This window comes from Camelina sativa, chromosome 3 (assembly GCF_030686135.1).
Source record: "Camelina sativa cultivar CO46 ecotype springtype chromosome 3, ASM3068613v1".
NCBI lineage: Eukaryota > Viridiplantae > Streptophyta > Magnoliopsida > Brassicales > Brassicaceae > Camelina > Camelina sativa.
This window is the reverse complement of record NC_141882.1, coordinates 6,204,359-6,221,751: the sequence shown is the minus strand read 5'-3', so window position 1 is coordinate 6,221,751 and position 17,393 is coordinate 6,204,359. Positions and strand designations below refer to the sequence as shown.

The window sequence follows — 17,393 nt, the reverse complement described above, 5'->3', positions numbered from 1 at the left end:
AAGGAAAAAGTCTAGTATGAAATTAAAGAGAGAAGTGAAGTGATGATATAGACACCTCTCTGTGCTTTGAAATCATCACAATAACTCTAGGATGTAAACGTACAAAATGTGAAGAGAATGGACCATAAACTACAGAATAACATACGGTCATCATCTACCTCTTTTGATTAACTGCGGATAGAATTAAAACACCAATGAAATATGATAAAAGTTGGAATTTTGAATAGAAACAAAGTTAAACAGCTCATTTCCTATAACAAGACCATGCAGATAGAGACACCACTTGGCACTTGTCACAAAAATTACCTTCCTCCTCTCTTTTTTTTTTCAAAATTTTTTTTCATTTAGTAATAATAACTAAATGATAAAAAATGGGATTTGACACTAACCAAAAAAAAGTTAGCATATGATAGTTTTCTTGGGTTAAAAGTGAGAGTAAATCACAAGGTAATTAAACAGAAGAAAAGTGTGTGTTATAAACAGAGGAGAGATTATAATGATTAGGGTCAAAGTAAATAATTAGAAAGAGAGTCATTAAGAAATCTCGATTTGATGATATTCGAAATCATTGAGGTGGTAATGATTGGCAGAATAAAAAGCATTACAGCTCTAACTTGTACTAGTATATTATCACCACATTATATCATATCGATTGAGACTAATAATAATAGTGTGACAATGCTTTCGTAATAAAGTGCATACACCTGTGAGAACTTTCAACATGTAATTATGGCGCACTGTAACCATTAAGCCTATCAACTAACTGATTCACTACAAAGCAAACTTAGGAGAATTCATCTGTCTTCGCAATAAGTATAGTTTTAAGTGTTGTTGTATATGGTAAATGGTAAACGAGGGAGAGAGAGAAAGAGAAGTGTGGTCTACATCTAGAAATAATATGAGGAGGACAACCTCAAAATAGTCAGTCTCGAGTATAAGTGTTAGCATATGGAGACAAGTAAGAAAGTGTGGTCCATTGTTGTTTCTGATCCGTCCGGACGACTTTAATTATGGTTTCTACGACTGATCCACCACATGCTCCTAATTGCTGTATATAATACAACCAGTCCCTAGACTTTGGACACATTTTTTTTTTTTAAAGATAACTAAAGATCCTTATGTTTTCTGAGCCAAAGCTCAAAAATATCATAATATTGAAATCAAATCCAAGGGATTACAAGAGATATAACGATCCTCACCTTATCCTTGTAATCCCACCAAGAACATCATATCTTTTAACATGCTGGCTTTCAGGTCAGAAGATATGTCCTTGGAAACTTAAAAATGATACATTAACCACCACTTTGCTTCTTGTTAGATCCGCGCAGATCGTCCAACTGTCATGTGATCCCTTCTCATTTTCAATCAATTTGGTTTAAGTACCGCTTTGAAAAACCTTGATTTGGAAACTAAGGAACACTTTAAAATAAAAATAATGATTTAGTTGGTAGAACAAGACAATTTACGCATATTTTACTGAACATAAAAATGAAAGAAACACAAAAATACGTAGAGTATACATATATAAATACCCTCTATAACATGTATAATTTTTGCATATCGGTGAAATCGACGATCGGTAAACTTCCACGCACAAGGATGGACGTCCATAAGAAGTTGCATGTGTCTATAATTAATCAAATTAAGTAAAATCGCAACCAAGTCTTGCATGTGTATCTATTACCTTTGCGATTGTTAGAAATAGCAAACAATCATGAACTTAAAAAAAATATATATGCTATTCTAGCATACAGAGTTATAAAATAAAATTTTAAAAACTTACAAAAATATTATGAATGCCAAAAACTATATAACAAGAAAGTAACTAATGATACTTTTATACAGTTTCTGGTGTTGTTGGTCACTTGGTCTTTTTATATTTATCTCTCTGTGCCCTTAACCGAGAAGATTAAACCTTTGTATTATAAACTTTGTTGTAATGTGATAACTGATACTGAATTGGGCCTGGAGAACTGCAGAAAATAATGGTAAAGCCCATACCTTATATATTAGACTCGAGCAGAATCCAACGGAGATTGGACTGCTGATTGCTTTAACTGTGACTGCGACTTGCCTTTGTTCTGCACCGTTATTTTAGGGGACTTGTGTTGTGTGGTAACCCTTTGGCCACATCATGCTTGAAATGAATGGTATCTACATTACCTGCCTCTTCCAAATATGAATAAACGAGAGATACTCTTTTGGTCTTTGCTTTACTTTGTTTTGTCACCACACAATGCTCATCTAATTGGAGTTGGTAATCACCAATTAATCAAATTCTTGCTAATTATGATATAGAGGACAATACATCCTTTTCGTCAGTCACTTTTACGCCTGCCATGTTTTGGTGTCTTTAAAAAAATTTAAACTCTATGGCATTTCGTAACCATATTATAAAAATAAATAATGGTTTGGGGTTTTGGTCGTTGCTTAACGAATGTGTTTAATCAACTTACTTAATCCCAACTTGTGCCTTTCTTTTTATCAGTCGGTGGATTCTCAGATCTTTTGGACGGCGAAATAGAGACTTCTTTTCTCCCACTTTCTCTTTTTAAATATATAAAACCCCAAAACTTAATTATTATATTTTGCAGAATGAATACGTTGACAGCGCCGTTTACCATTTTTCTAATACTACATGACTAATGTTACTTATATCTTGCCTTCACTCTTTTGTTTATGTTTTTCTTCATTGTGATCATGTTTATCCTTAACTACATTAACTAATGTTCGATTCAAACTGTAGATGCGCACTTTTCACTTGTTTTATTTCATAGTTTTTGAAGTAGCTGTTATATTTTTTCTAATAATATTCTGTGATTTCATACCATTTTTAGTTTTAACTATTTCTATTTGTACTTACAGAAAATGTGTAGCTTGATTTTTTGACCATTTTACAAATATTATAAAATGGTAAATTTTAATTATTATTTACTGATAAGCCTGATCTTGATTATTTGACCATTTTACAAATATTCTAAAATGGTAAATTTTAATTATTATTTTCTGAACATTCTGATGTTGTTTGTTCCGCTGTTTAGTTTAGTTGCTTGCTATCTTGTTTTAAAAAATTGGAATAAATACTTTTGATAAGGTAGGGAAACCGTAGAATTGACATGATTATTGGGGGTCCGAAACATATAAAATATGAAACGTAGTGGTGAGACAACAAGTTAGCGAGGATCGTGCAAAATCTTCATCAGATCAACAAATTGGTGTCAATAAAAAATGTTCATCTTAAAATATTATAAGTTTGGTCCCCTTCGTCTAATCTTTAGATCAAACATCCACACCGCCCACTACTATTCAATATCACACTTTTATGTTCCTTTATTTGATCTAATTAATTAATAACAATAGTATGTTTTTAACATGCCTCAAGTCTCTTGGCTACGGTCACACCACCCATAAGGTTAACTGCACTCCACTACTCCAGCTATCGGCTATCGGTGTCCATGAATCTTTCCGACTAATAACATTCAATTAAATATCTTATGTTTCTTGGAATCTTTAAAGAACACAAAATGTTTTAAGCGTATAGCGAACACATACGTTTTTTACCTTTTTTATTTTACGAAGTAGACACCTTTCGTCATCATTATATAAAAAGAAAAAGAAAAAAAATTAGCTGAGTTGATAAAAAGCTATGTTCTCAGATTTTACTTATTAGCTTATTATTATCTTATATTAATATATTAGCTTATTATTATCTTATATTAATATCTTATATTAATATCTTAAATATTTTTTCTACAGTTATTAAAAGTTGAAACTTTACTTTTTGGTGGTGCACAACATACCATTTGGTTTTACGACTTTTATCAGTAAACATGGTCATAGACAGAACATAAAACTAACTGAAGACATCATGTGGTCATAGACGAAACTCAAAGGGGTGTCTGAATATGAAAGAGAGAAAGAAGTGACGTCGGTCTGTATAAAATTAGATTTGTAAATATACCAGATCACGTGTCTAACAGATTTGGTATTTATTGCTAACTTCATTTTTGATGTAATTATATAACCATCAAAGTGACTTAAAAAAAAAAAAAAAAGGAGGTCAGGTCACAATTATATTTAAAAATCTTTGAATTTATTTATTTTTTATATAAAAACATTACATTAACAAAAATCGTTTAAAAAACTTTAATAAAATGAATGATTTTTTCTACCTTATCTATATCTATTTTAAAATCATCATAATTTATAGAAAATTATCCTAAATCAATAATTTCAATTAGTGAATAAGTAAGCAGGAGTTTTCGTCTCAGAACTCCCTAAAACATTTCTGACAATCTCAAAAATCCCTCTCTTTTTGGTCTATTTTATGATTTTTTTTTAAATCAAGAAATGAGTGTTTTACATTATTGTCCAAAGAAAACTAAGATAATTACAAAGATTACCTGGGTCTAACCAAAAGAAATCGGATCTAATACCCGAAAAACTGAATCGGTATCTTTTAAAAAAAACTGTAAAATTTATGTTTAAAACCGCTCTCTCTTGTCTTTCTTCGGGAAACTCGAATCGATTTGGGTGAAACTGTAGAACTAGGGTTTTCTCGTTTTCTTTCAATCAACCAAAAATCGAGTAAGAAGATGGTGAAAACAAGGGGGGTCGTGTGAGGAGGAGTGAGCGTTTGAAAGAGAAGAAGATCTCACAAGGAGATGGTGGTTCGAAAGCAAAATTCGATTCGCCGGAAGTAGGTGTGTCGGGTTTGAGTCCGGCGACAGTAGGAGGAGAGAGAGCTTTGAGTACGGTGGCAGAAGAAAGTGAAAGTCGAGTTTCGGAGGAACCCAATCCGGTGGTCGAAAGAGAAAATGCGAACGAAGGAAAGAAAGCAAAATCCGGTACTCCGGAATCAAGTAATCAAGAAGAAGATGATGAAGAAGGAGGAGATAACGAGAGATCTACTTCTGTGGAATCAAGCGATGGAGAAGAAGAAGAAAACGATGAAGTGGAAGAAGAAAACGATGAAGGAGAAGAAGGTGAAGAAGGAGAAGAAAAAGACGATGAAGGGGAAGAAAAAAACGATGAAGGAGAAGAATCGGAAGAAAAAGACGATGAAGGAGAAGAAGGAAACGATGAAGGGGAAGAAAAAAACGATGAAGTGGAAGAAGAAAACGATGAAGGAGAAGAAGGTAAAGATGGGGAAGAAAAAGACGATGAAGGGGAAGAAGAAAATGATGAAGGAGAAAAATCAGAAGAAAAAGACGATGAAGGAGAAGAAGAAGAAGAAGATAAGGAGGGAAGTTCGAACTCGGCAGGTAACTCGAGAAGGAGTACAAGCGAAAGTGAGAGGGAGCACGAGGAACACAACGATGCAAGTGTAAGTACAACAAGTCTGTTTCATTCTTTCAGAATTGAATTGGAATTTGAAATCGATATAGTAGAACTGGTAGAACTGGTGCAACTAATGGGTGTAGAACTAGTAGAACTGGTACAACTAGGTGGTGTAGAACTAGTAGAACTGGTACAACTAGTTGTTGTATAACTGGTATAACTCATGTAAAACTGATATTGTTGCAGGAATCAGAGGAGGAAATAGAAGCGATGCAACCTTTAGGAATGCACTTTGAGCCTAGTCAGTACAACAAGAAAATCAAGCTATCGACAAGGTGTCATATTTTTGAAACTGTGGAAACGCTGGATAAATTAGAGCATCCATTGACTAGTTCTGAGAGGGATTGGTTTGAGAAACATCCACAATTCAAGCACATTTTCCACATGCCAAGAGAACCAAACCACAAGCTTATGGGAATGTGGTTGCTCTTACTTCGAACGGCTAAAATCGAAAAAAGAAGGAAGCATGGTTTGTTGTGAATAATGTTCCAATCCGGTATGGTCTGAGAGAACATGCGTTGATGTCTGGATTAGATTGTCGGTGCTATCCACTTGATTACAAGGAAGCCGACGGTATCGAGTTTCGAAGGAAGTATTTTTTACGAAAAAAAAAAATTATACTTCAAGATGTGAGGGGAAAGCTAATGGTAATGCAACCAGATCGTACTCGTGATAGGTTGAAGATGGCGGTTCTCTACTTTTTAGGAAGCATCATTGTAGGCCATACAAAAGACTCGGGGAAAGATGTTGCGGGTATCGATGATTTTGTTGTAAGAGCAGTGAATGATCTAGGTTTTTGTGTGTCTTTTCCTTGGGGGAGATTATCATTCGAGAAAATGCTAGAAGAGATTTCCCATACAATGAGGAATTTTGATGGGGTCGTGCATAAAGAGAATGTGATATGGCCTGTTCCAGGTTTCTGTATTCCATTGGAGGTTAGTTAGTTTAAAATTTGAATTTTTCTCATTGTTGATATTTCTTATAAGTGAAGCTGATTTTTTTTTTTTTTTTTTTTTTTTTGTGTTGTGTAGTTTTTACTATTTGAGACAGTTCCAATTTTGGCGAACACTTACATTGACCAAATTTCTGAGGCGGATGCAAGTTGTCCTAGGATGTGCATGAAGAAATTTAAGAGTACCGGTTAGAAATGTTTTCCTCTAAAGAATATAGGTGATACACTTGGTACAACAAAGGTTAGTCATCCTAACCATTGAAATTATTAATCATTTGAATAAATTTGTTTGTAATGTATCTAAAGTAGGTCGTTTACACAGGCAATTGCTAGTGTGATCCCTCATATTGATGAAGAAATTCCTCTTCTCGATTTAATCATGGAAGAAGCTGAGGAAGACGATACCCATGATGTCGTAGTTGCCAGTTGGATGTGGCGCCTTCGTAGAGGACTACCTGTACTTTTGGAGGAGATGTACACAGCCGATGTGGCTACTCGTTCAGGACAAAATGATGCGAATGAGGAAATAGACGCCAATGAACAACCGAGAGAAGATACTATTGAGTTGGTGGATCTTCTAAGGACCATGAAGCAGGATATAAAAACTCAGTTCGATAACATTTCGGTGAAGATTGATGGTCTTGAAAAAAGGATCGAACCGTTGGAAGTATATGTGAAAGAGCAAGAGAAATCAAAGGTAATACTGGTATTACTAGTAAAACTATGTAAAACTACGTTATTTTCTTGGATTTGCCATTCGTATTTTTGGTAAAACTACGTAAAACTAAACAAAACTAGAGAATTCATATAAGAAAAATATAGAACATGATTCAATTCAAGAAGGAGGCATAATCCTAGAAGTCACATAAAAGAGAGATAGAACATCATGATTCAACAAGAGAATTCAAGGAAAAGATAAGAAACAGAAACTGATTAAACAAGTTTTAAACCAACGTAGAATGAGATCAACTCATATAATATCAATCGAAACACAATCTATCCAGGAGATCGACTCGAGTGGTAAGCAACGCCACCTCCTCCCTTAGTTTGGCAATCTCGTCACTCTTCTCCTTAAGCTGCATCTGCAAATTATAGATCTGAGTATGATGAGTTCAAATTCCTTCAATCTCTCCCAATGGTTATCAACATCCTTCCTTAAGGTTTGGGTTTCTTCTTCAATTGCATCAGCCCAATTTTTCCGCCTGTGCAATCCATCATCCTGCAAAATATATCAACGAACAGACATCATACTCATGTCTCTCAATTGTATTTGATTTAATTTAATTTACCTTATACTTAACGCAAGTAAACTATCTCTTTTTCTCTGTTTCTGTTGGAGAGATCTCATTGACGATTCGTTCGCCACATGGGCAAATTCGAGGCATGCCCAAATCACCATCGGCTATGGCTTGTCGCCACGCTTCTAACTTCCTCGCCCTCTTCTGATCAGCATAGTATGGGTCGGCCTCAAATTGTTCCATAGTTTGAGAAGGAGAGAAATAGATCTAGAATTCGACTTTGAAGATGAGAGAAGGAGAGAAGGTGTACTTTAGGTTTCGAAGAAAATGAATGAATGGATATGAGGAAAGAAAGAAAGAAAAAACAAAATTCTGGCCACGTGTAAAAGATGTGTGCGTTCACACTGCGTGTTCACACACAGTTTTACCGATTAATGCAGTTGCACTAAACTTCCAAATAGTTGTACTTTAGAGGTTTCTCAGTTTAATTAGTTATACTAAACCTTAGCATTACTTTTTTTAGTTTTACAGTTGATTAAACTTAACTAACATACAATTACAAGCTTTTTGCAACTTCATAAAGTTAAAAGTTATAATTCTATAATTTTTTCATGCTTTTGTGGTAATTATTTACAAAGTAACATTAAAAGTGTAAGGAAACATTTGTTGAGATTCTTTCATAAATAATTTAAAATTAGTAGATTTTCGAAAATTATTCACCTATAGTAGAAACCTATGTAGAACATTTATACACATGTATTATACAATATGTATTGGTTTTAGGTAGTACCAATTTTATTATTTTTACCAGTTTTATCTTAGTTGTGCCAGTTATACTCTCTTATATACACATGTTGAAAGAAGAAAACATTAATAGACTTCAAATTAAGTTTCAAATTAAGTTTCAAACCAATTTTTACATTAAGTTTCAAACAAAACACAATTGATACATGAAGAGGTGAATCAAACATGAACATTATCTCCAAATAACAACCATTGGAGTCCTTGTCTCCGACGCCTTTTATTCTGCGTCCTAGGTCGAGTTTTTGGTCGTTTTTCTCCAGCAGATGCATACCTTTTTGTTTTCTTTCTTCTCCTTTTTATTTTCCGATTCGGAGGCATGATCTGCATATCTTGGACTTCATCTAGGACATCCCATCGAGACTTATCATGTACTAAATAAATGGTCCTACAATATGCAATTGCCCACAGCTCCGTCCAATAATACTTAGAACACAACTCATGTAACTCAATATCCTTACCTCCATATTTTTGGAATGTAATGAAAGACGTCAATGCATGCACACAAGGATACTTTTGTATATCGAAAAACCTGCAACTGCAACTTCTCAATCGCAACTTCACCAAATAAGGCTTTCCGTCACTGTCAATGACATTGTATTCAAGTTCGAAACCATTTAGCTCTATCACCTTTAGTTTCTCAGCAGTTGCCCATAAATCATGTAAGTAGTTCTCCACTAAAGGCACCAATTTATTTGCGACTGATCCAGACACAACATCTTTCCGATGTTCATTAAACCATTCAGAGAATTTTTTAAGTATTGCATCAAGCATGGGTATCAAGGAGTACCTCCTTGCATCTTTAAATACGATGTTCAACGATTCAACACAGTTGCTTGTGTCTAGGTTGTATCTATCTCCTGGAAAAACACATCTTGCCCATCTTTCTTTCTGGGTAGATTCTTCAAGATACTTGGCAGCAGAAGGATATCTTGTCGTAAAAGAAGCGTAAGCAATGTTGAACTCAACCACTGTGTAAAACCTACTACACTCCATGAATCTCCATGCAACAACGTCTTTGTTGACGTTACGAGCATAACCTTTCACATTTTGGGATAAATGCCATATACAAAAACCATGATGAGCTAGAGGATACACATTAGCTATGGCTGTAATGAGACTTGTATTTCTGTCAGTCATAAATACTATTTCAGAAGAATCCCCAACAACGGTTTTCAACATCTCCAAAAACCAATTCCAACTTGCATCATTCTCACCATCAAGAACACCAAACGCCAAGGGATAATGGTGACAGTTAGGATCTTGAGCCGACGCAAAAACAAGAACACCCTTATATTCGTTCTTTAGAAAAGTTGCATCTATAGTTATAACTTTCCTCATGACTTTAAATCCTTCAATGCTAGCTCCCAAAGCTATGAACAAGTACATGAATTTATTATTCTCATTGCAATGCATATATGATCTTGTACCATGATTAACCTTCTCTAACATGTGCAGATAACATCGCAGCATCTTGTAGCTTTCTTCTGGGCTACCTTTCAAATCAGTAACAGCTTGATTTTTCCCTCTCAACGCCGTGGAATATGATATATCAACACCTAATTTTGTCTTGACAAGATCCATGATAATTTTCGGAGGTGGAGTTTCCATTTGCCCTGGATAATCACCATGTAAAAGAGAAGCAACTAATTTTGGAGTGCCTTGTCTCTTACTGTTGCTTGAACTTTGACTAGCCCGAGAGCATGTATGCATCTTGTTGTGCCTTCTAATCGAGAAAATATCTGTATCTCGAATCCTACCACCTCGTAAACCCCAGTTACATCCTTCTTTAGGACATTTGACCACATAACGCACCTTGTCCGACTTTACTATTTCAAAACTAAAACAGTTAGCGAATGAAGCTCTATCCACCACATCTTGCAATGCTTTCTTGTTTGGAAATTCTTGAAGTTTAGTCAGATCCAAACCGTCATCCCATGGTTCAATATACTTACACGGTTCTACAACAGGGCGTGGCTCAGTATATTCATCACCTTCATCACGTGATTCAGCTTCACCCTCTTTATTAGAATCACCCTCTGCAGCCTTTTCTTTGCCTACGTAGACAACAATGGCGTTAGGTCCGATTTCACCATCCTTCGCATGTTGGTTTTCAAAGTTCATACCGACAGAACTTTGGTCCACTATGGGCATTGTGGGCACTGTGGGCGCTATGGGAACTTGCTCAGGTTGAGGCTCAGAAGGGATGACATTCACAAACAACATACATCTTCGCTTCTCATAATTAACAGAGTCTAGATAAACATTAACATCCTCATCATCATTAAGCTCACAATGCTCAACTGTTTCTACCAGTAGTGGCTTGTAGCTCAGCTGCAACTGAACGTTACTTTCAACAAACCCAATCTTCCTTTGTATCCTTGCTTTTAACATCAACAATGTTATATTCCTCTTGAACATTATACTATACATGCATCCTTCAAATTTAAAATGTAGGCTGACGTTCTCGCATATTGTATCCTGCCAAACCAACCAATATAAAAAAATCATAATTAGTACTACTACTAGTTTTACTAGTTTTACTAAATATACCAGTATTACCAGTTTCACCACATTCGCTCTCTCCTATCAAAATCGACTCGAATGGTAAACAAGTTCTAATCGAAAACCAAATCCATTTCTTATCTAATAGATAGCTCAATCGACCAATAAACCTTTGTAAAACACCCAATGTGCTAAGCTTTCTTCGATCTAAATCCAATTGAATTTCTGAATTTACAAATCAAAAACAATTTCAACAAAAAACTACTCTAATGAGAAGTAACGCACCTGCATTTTGAAGAACAACTTGATTCAAGTCGAGTTGGTGAAGAACGACAGCAGTAGGAGCTCCGAAGACGGAAGAATCGCCGGCGGCTGGGTTGAGAGGTGAGTAACCAGGTCGGGTTTCTCGGGCTGAAAGAGAGCTCCGACGAACAACTTGATTCAACTCGAGTTGGTTAATAACGACAGCAGTAGGAGCTCCGACGTCGGAAGAATCGCTGGCGGCTGGGATGAGAGGAACTTACACGTCGGGTTTCTCTCGGGTCGAAAGAGAGATGGGTTCATTTTTTTTTTCAAAAAAAATTAATCTAAATCAATTAAATTTTAAGGCTAAAATGAGGAATCGTCTCCAAAGTCCCTAAAACTAAATCGAAAATCTCAAAACTCCCCCATCTAATTAAAATTTATTTTTGATTTATTTAAAATCCGAAAAATTGGTGTTTTACTCTCTTACCCTACAAAAATAAGAAAAATTACAAAGAAAACTAGGGTTTTATCCACCCACACATAACAAAATCAGATCTAACCCAATCTCCTCTCTCTCTCCTCTTTCTAACTCGATTAAATCCCTTAATTAAAAGAGAAAATACAAACCGCTCTTTTTCTTCATCGTTCTCCTTCATCGTTTGTTTTCATACTTGATAACGAGGATGGTAAGAACAAGGTGGGGGAAAAAAAACACTAAGATCACACAAGTAGAAGAAGGAGAGGAAGATTCGCAAGCGGTGGTAAAAGAAGGAGGAGAGAAAGATTCAAAATCGGTGGTAAAAGAAGGGTTCGGAACCGTTGGTACAAGGAGGAGATAATCCGGTGGTAGAAAGAGGTTTTGAATCCAGTGGTTGAAGAAGAGGGAGAGAGGGATTCCAATGCGGTCATAGAAGAAGGAGCTAACGAAGAATCCCTCTTTCCAGAATCAAGTAATCGAGATGAAGTTTAAGGAGATAACGAAGAATCCCTCTTTATGGAATCAAGTAGTTCGAGCTGGGAACAAACTCGAGAAGAAGTAGAAGCCGAAGTGAGAGCGAGACCATCGACTCAATGGTAAGTTTGGATTCGTATGAACATGTAAAATAAATAAAACTAGTTGGAATTGCTCTTGATGTCTCTCGGAATCAAATTTTTGTGGTATATAGAAGTATAACTACGAACTAGTATTTTGTTATACTGGAATAACTAGGTAGAACTAGTGTGTAAAACTAGAATAACTAGGTAGAACGAAGAGTCTTAATATGAATTTCTGAAACAATATAACTTGATAATACTTGGTATAACTATTTGTTGCAGGAATCCTCCTCCTCGACACCACTATAGCCTCTTAGAATTTACTTCCCCTCGAGTGAATACAACAAGAAAATCAAGTATCGACGAGGTGTAATATCCATGAGATGATGTTGGTACAAGACATTGGTAAGAAGAAAAAGAAGGGTCTTAAACCGACTGCCGTGGAGGAAGACACCAATAACCGTAGTAAAAGAGTCTTTACAAGGTCATGGACATGTAGAACTAATTTTGTGGGTGTTTGGATGTTCTTCTTATTTCTATTTGTAGAACTACTTGTAAAACTTTGTTGGATTCATATTACTTTTTGGAATTTAGTTGTGTGCAACTGCAATTACTATGTAAAACTAATCTGTTTTTTTTTGTTTTGGATTTTGTCCTGTACAACTAGAAATATTAGGTAAAACTAATCTGGAATTTTGGGATTTTAGAAAATATGAGATTTTCAACAGTTTTGATTTTTGTGGGGAAAAAAATAAAAATAAAAATCTGAAATGTATTTCCACGTGTGTAATATGTGTGTTCACACCTAGTGTTCACACATAGTTTTACCCAGTATAGTAGTTGTACCATACTTGTAAATAGTTCTACTTTTAGGTTTTTTCCATTTAATTAGTTTTACACACTCTTAAAATTATATTTTTTAGTTTTACAGTTGATTAAATTCTATTAACATATAATTATGAATGTTTTATGCATTCAAATATTTAAAACAAATATTTATGCAACTTTTTCATCTTTAGTTGGTTATTATTTACAAACTGACCTTAAAAGTATAAGGAATATATTGTGTTGAGTCTTTCATAACAACATAATTTTGCAACTTCTTTCTTATTACACATTGTAACATTTTTTCTAAAGTTTACGAAGACAGTAAGTATATTAAGTACTTTTCGTTTAGGTTTTGTTAAAAAAAACATAATTGTTATACATGTTTTTCCTTAGTTATACCAGTATTACCATGTTGCCAAAAAAACTAGTATATAAATATTACATTATTGAAATCAGTGTGTAATTGAGAAATATGTGTCTTTGCAATCCTTCAAACTTGTAAACCACATTTACAGATTTTTATTGAACAAAAAATGGCATTAGGCCCGATTTTATCATCCTTTGAGTGGAACTTGTCATAATTCTTGTGTCTGCTTTCCGCACTTGCTTAAACAGCTCCGAAATAGTGATGACCTCCACAAACAAAATACACCTACGGTTCTCATTATCAATGGATGTTAGATTAGATAAACACATAGCTCCTTATCATCATAAATAGTAAATTGTTCATCATATCCCTCATATGTCTTCAAAATTAAACTATCCATGTGACCTTAACAATCTAAATGTATTTTGACATTGTTGCTCATTGTATCCTACAAATACAATACCAAAAAAAAAAAACTCAGTCTGTAATACTAGTTATACTACATTTATCAGTAGTACCAGTTTTACTACATTTACCATTAATACTACAAAAGCTCAAATTGGATGATTTCGGGTTCTATTCTACAATCTACTACAACTCAACCACTGAAATTCATTTGTTATCAATTTAAAGGCTCAATCGACCCATAAGCTATGGTAAATAGCCAATGTGAATTGCATAATTGCATAATTGCATAATCAAATCTATAAAACACCCAAGAGAAAAACCAATTCAATCAACTATTGTTAGATTATTTTGTTGAAGAAGGTATCTGGATTTTGAAGAAGAGCTCGATGCAGCTCCATAGTCGCGAAGAAACGGCGGCGATGGAGAGCTCTGGCGATGAAACAACAGCGGTGGAGAGTTTCGGCGAAGAACGGCGGCGAGAGAGGAAGAGAGGATCGAGATCTATATTTTTTTCTTGTTTTTTGTTTTTAGTTAAAAAAATGAAAGAATAGAAGGAAGGGTATTTTAGTCAGAACATATTTCATTAAATAAGAAAGGGGTATAGAGAATAAAGAGGGAGATAAGAGATTTGTTTTACTCTAAGAGGGAGTTTTGAGATGTTTACTCGGCTAAAATCGTCTCACCACCTCTTATTAGAAAAAGTGAGGGTATGAAGAATAGAGAAGGAGATAAGAGATTTGTTTTACTTTAAGAGGGAGTTTTGAGATGTTTACTCGGCTAAAATCATCTCACCACCTCTTATTAGAAAAAGTGAGGGTATAAAAAATAGAGAGGGGAGATAAGAGATTTGTTTTATTTTAAGAGGGAGTTTTGAGATGTTTACTCAAGTAAGGAGATAAACAAAAAAAATGAAAATAAAAAAGGTCCGTTGACCCTTTTTAGTGATGTAATAAAAAAAGGAAGACAATGTGTATAGGTTAAGCAAAAGACAGCTATATATAGAAAACACAGAGAGAGAGACAAAGGAAGAAGAAGAAGAAGAAGATGGGGCTACAAGGTCAGCTAAGTGACGTCTCTTCCGATTCAATCCCTCTTATGCTCCTCTCTCTCCTCGCCGTATTCATCAACCATCTCCGATCTTTTCTTCTCCGTCTCACCGCTAATTCTTCAAACCCTAACCTCCCCGTCGACGACGTCTCGATAGCGTCGGGGCTAGCCAACATCATCGTCCTCGCGGATCAGCTGAGCTTGAATAGGCTCTTCTCGTACCGGTGCGACGGAAACGGAGGAGGAGGATCTGAGGATTGCGTGGTGTGTCTATCGAAGCTGAAGGAAGGTGAAGAGGTGAGGAAGCTGGAATGTCGACACGTGTTCCACAAAGAGTGTTTGGAAGGATGGCTTCACCATCTCAATTTCACTTGTCCTCTCTGTAGATCTGCTTTGGTCTCTGACGCTTGCGTCTCCAAAACGCAGCGTCGCGTCGGGAGGGATTTGATCTCTTGTTTCTCTCTCCACTGAGTGTCAGCGACGGCGGTGATTGATTCTCTCACCTTCTCTCAATCCTCGTCCCCATCCGAGAGATCTACGGTGGCTGGCCACGCACGCGCGCGCGCCCCTTCTTTTCTCGGATCTTTTTTTTTTTTGAGGCCTCTCTCTCTCTCTCTCTCTCTCTGTGGGAGAAGACCTTTTGTTTGGTTTTTTTTTCTTACTTTTCGATTTCGTTATGTAAATTTTGAATATACAAATTTTCACCGTTTGTATCTTTTGTCTTCATTTTGAGGTATATAGATTGAGAAGATATATGAATTATGTTTCATTTGAAATCTTATATCATTACAGAGAGTAGTAGTAAATTTTGGTTATGATGACTTGTTTCAAGAATTTGGTCCGGATTTTGTGTATTAAGTAGCTTGGCTTGATAAATTTGGGGATAAGGGGAAAATAATTACAACACACCCTCAATATGTATGTGTAAAGTTAAGGATGGACATTGGAGACAGATGTCTTATAAGAGTTTTTCTATATCAGATTCATGTTTGTATTCACTAACGAACCAGTGAAGACTGATCACTTTGTAGATGATTAATGAGTGATCTAGTTCAAGATTCACCCCTAAGAATATTGAAGTTCATTCACTACATTTACAAGTTAGCCACTTCAAATAAAAATCATCTAGCATTTGAACGTTTTTGAAGTTCGAGAGGATTTTTATTGCAGTTTTTACCAACTTATGGAAACAACTATTGTGGATCCAATCATCCAATTGAATCTCAGGTGTCTTTTCAGAGAACTGTGTGGGCTTGTTAATTTATAACGATAGCAAACAACAATATAGGCTTATAAAATTTACATTTTCAAACTCAGTTGTGGGAATATATAGGCTTGTTAACAATTCTACATTAGCCTTATTTTTTGGCTCCCATTAATATTGATGAGACACAGAAAAGATAAAATTGTATTAATCCATCATTCATCTTCAACATTTTTCTACATACATATACTGTATATATGGGAAATGGATTTCATTTTCTTAGCTAATCTTACCAACTCAAAACGTCTTATAAAACTTCTTTAGTTGGCGTAACTGGAAAACGAGACACAATTAAACGAAAGCAATTTAAATTCCTCAAGATTTTATGTAAATGCTACTTAAGTATCTAATTTATTTAGTTGACAGTAACTATCACCACAAGGGACACTCGTCATTTCATATAACATAACATGAAAATAATCATAGAGTAAAACCACTCACACATACAAACAAACACTAAGTAAAAAGATATAAGAATGATTTTTTTCGGGTAAGGAAAAAAAATCGGACCAGTAACCTTCGATTCCCCAGCTGCAAAGCAATGCAATAATCTCGCTCTCCCCAGACTTACATTTCTATGAAAGAGCGTAAACTATTGCAAAGCCCATCTTTCTCCAAACCATCTATAGTATGTTGTCATCATTGTTTCATATATAAAACACCTTCCATCTCTCTTTTCTTTGATCTTCATCTTCTTCTGTAGACACCATAGCTGACCTCTGTAAGTAAATTACTTGGTTATATATTTCTAAAAAGCAGCAAACTAAATAAGAGGAAGAAGATTGATAAAATAGGCAATATGCAAAAGGATGGAATGAAGAGTGGGTCTTATATAAAGGGTCAAGGAGGTTGTCCCTCTCCTTTTTTGTATATAAAAAAAGTAATATGATTGTGTATTAGCAAATGATATTCAAGTGATTGACACACAATTTGGGGCGGGTTTTGGAGTTTAGTATGACGTTGAGGGATAAAAGTGAATTTTTTTAACTTGGGGGATGTGAAAGAATTCTATATAACTTCGTTCTCCGAGCCTCTTGGGTATGTATGTTTTCCCTAAAACCCTTTTTACAGTTTTAAGAGCAAGCATGGTTGCTAATATATAGATAATGAGAGTAGATTAATTTGTGAAATGCTTATTAGGAAGGGGTGCATAGAAAGGCACGTAGATGGAGAGATAGTGGAACAGTCTTGGCTTTGAGTGTTGTGCAGCTACCTTCTTTTCCTCACTCTACCAAATGCTCTCTTCCACTTTGTTCATACATATATAAAGTTGGAATGTACTTCTTTTTCCGATTTCATTCACGTTGATGATAAAATGTATAACGTGATGTTATTTGACATACGTTAAAAAATTGATTCTAG

The 17,393-nt window shown here is 35.1% G+C and overlaps 2 protein-coding genes across 2 annotated transcripts; one reads left to right on the top strand and one right to left on the bottom strand.

Annotated features, from left to right (window-relative positions):
• Positions 1-8,252: 8,252 nt before the first annotated feature.
• On the bottom strand, positions 8,253-10,751 carry LOC147946632 (uncharacterized). The gene has a single exon (XM_087495243.1). The coding sequence runs from the start codon at positions 10,723-10,725 to the stop codon at positions 8,494-8,496; it is 2,232 nt and encodes a 743-aa protein (XP_087351369.1). The 5' UTR covers positions 10,726-10,751; the 3' UTR covers positions 8,253-8,493.
• Positions 10,752-14,630: 3,879 nt separating this feature from the next.
• Positions 14,631-15,543, top strand: LOC104773861 (E3 ubiquitin-protein ligase RHA2A). The gene has a single exon (XM_010498533.3). The coding sequence runs from the start codon at positions 14,765-14,767 to the stop codon at positions 15,236-15,238; it is 474 nt and encodes a 157-aa protein (XP_010496835.1). The 5' UTR covers positions 14,631-14,764; the 3' UTR covers positions 15,239-15,543.
• The last annotated feature ends 1,850 nt before the right edge of the window (positions 15,544-17,393 follow it).

Bases quoted from the DNA above. Each gene is read 5' to 3' on its own strand.
- LOC147946632 (XM_087495243.1), bottom strand. From the start codon at position 10,725: ATGTTAAAAGCAAGGATACAAAGGAAGATTGGGTTTGTTGAAAGTAAC.
- LOC104773861 (XM_010498533.3), top strand. From the start codon at position 14,765: ATGGGGCTACAAGGTCAGCTAAGTGACGTCTCTTCCGATTCAATCCCT.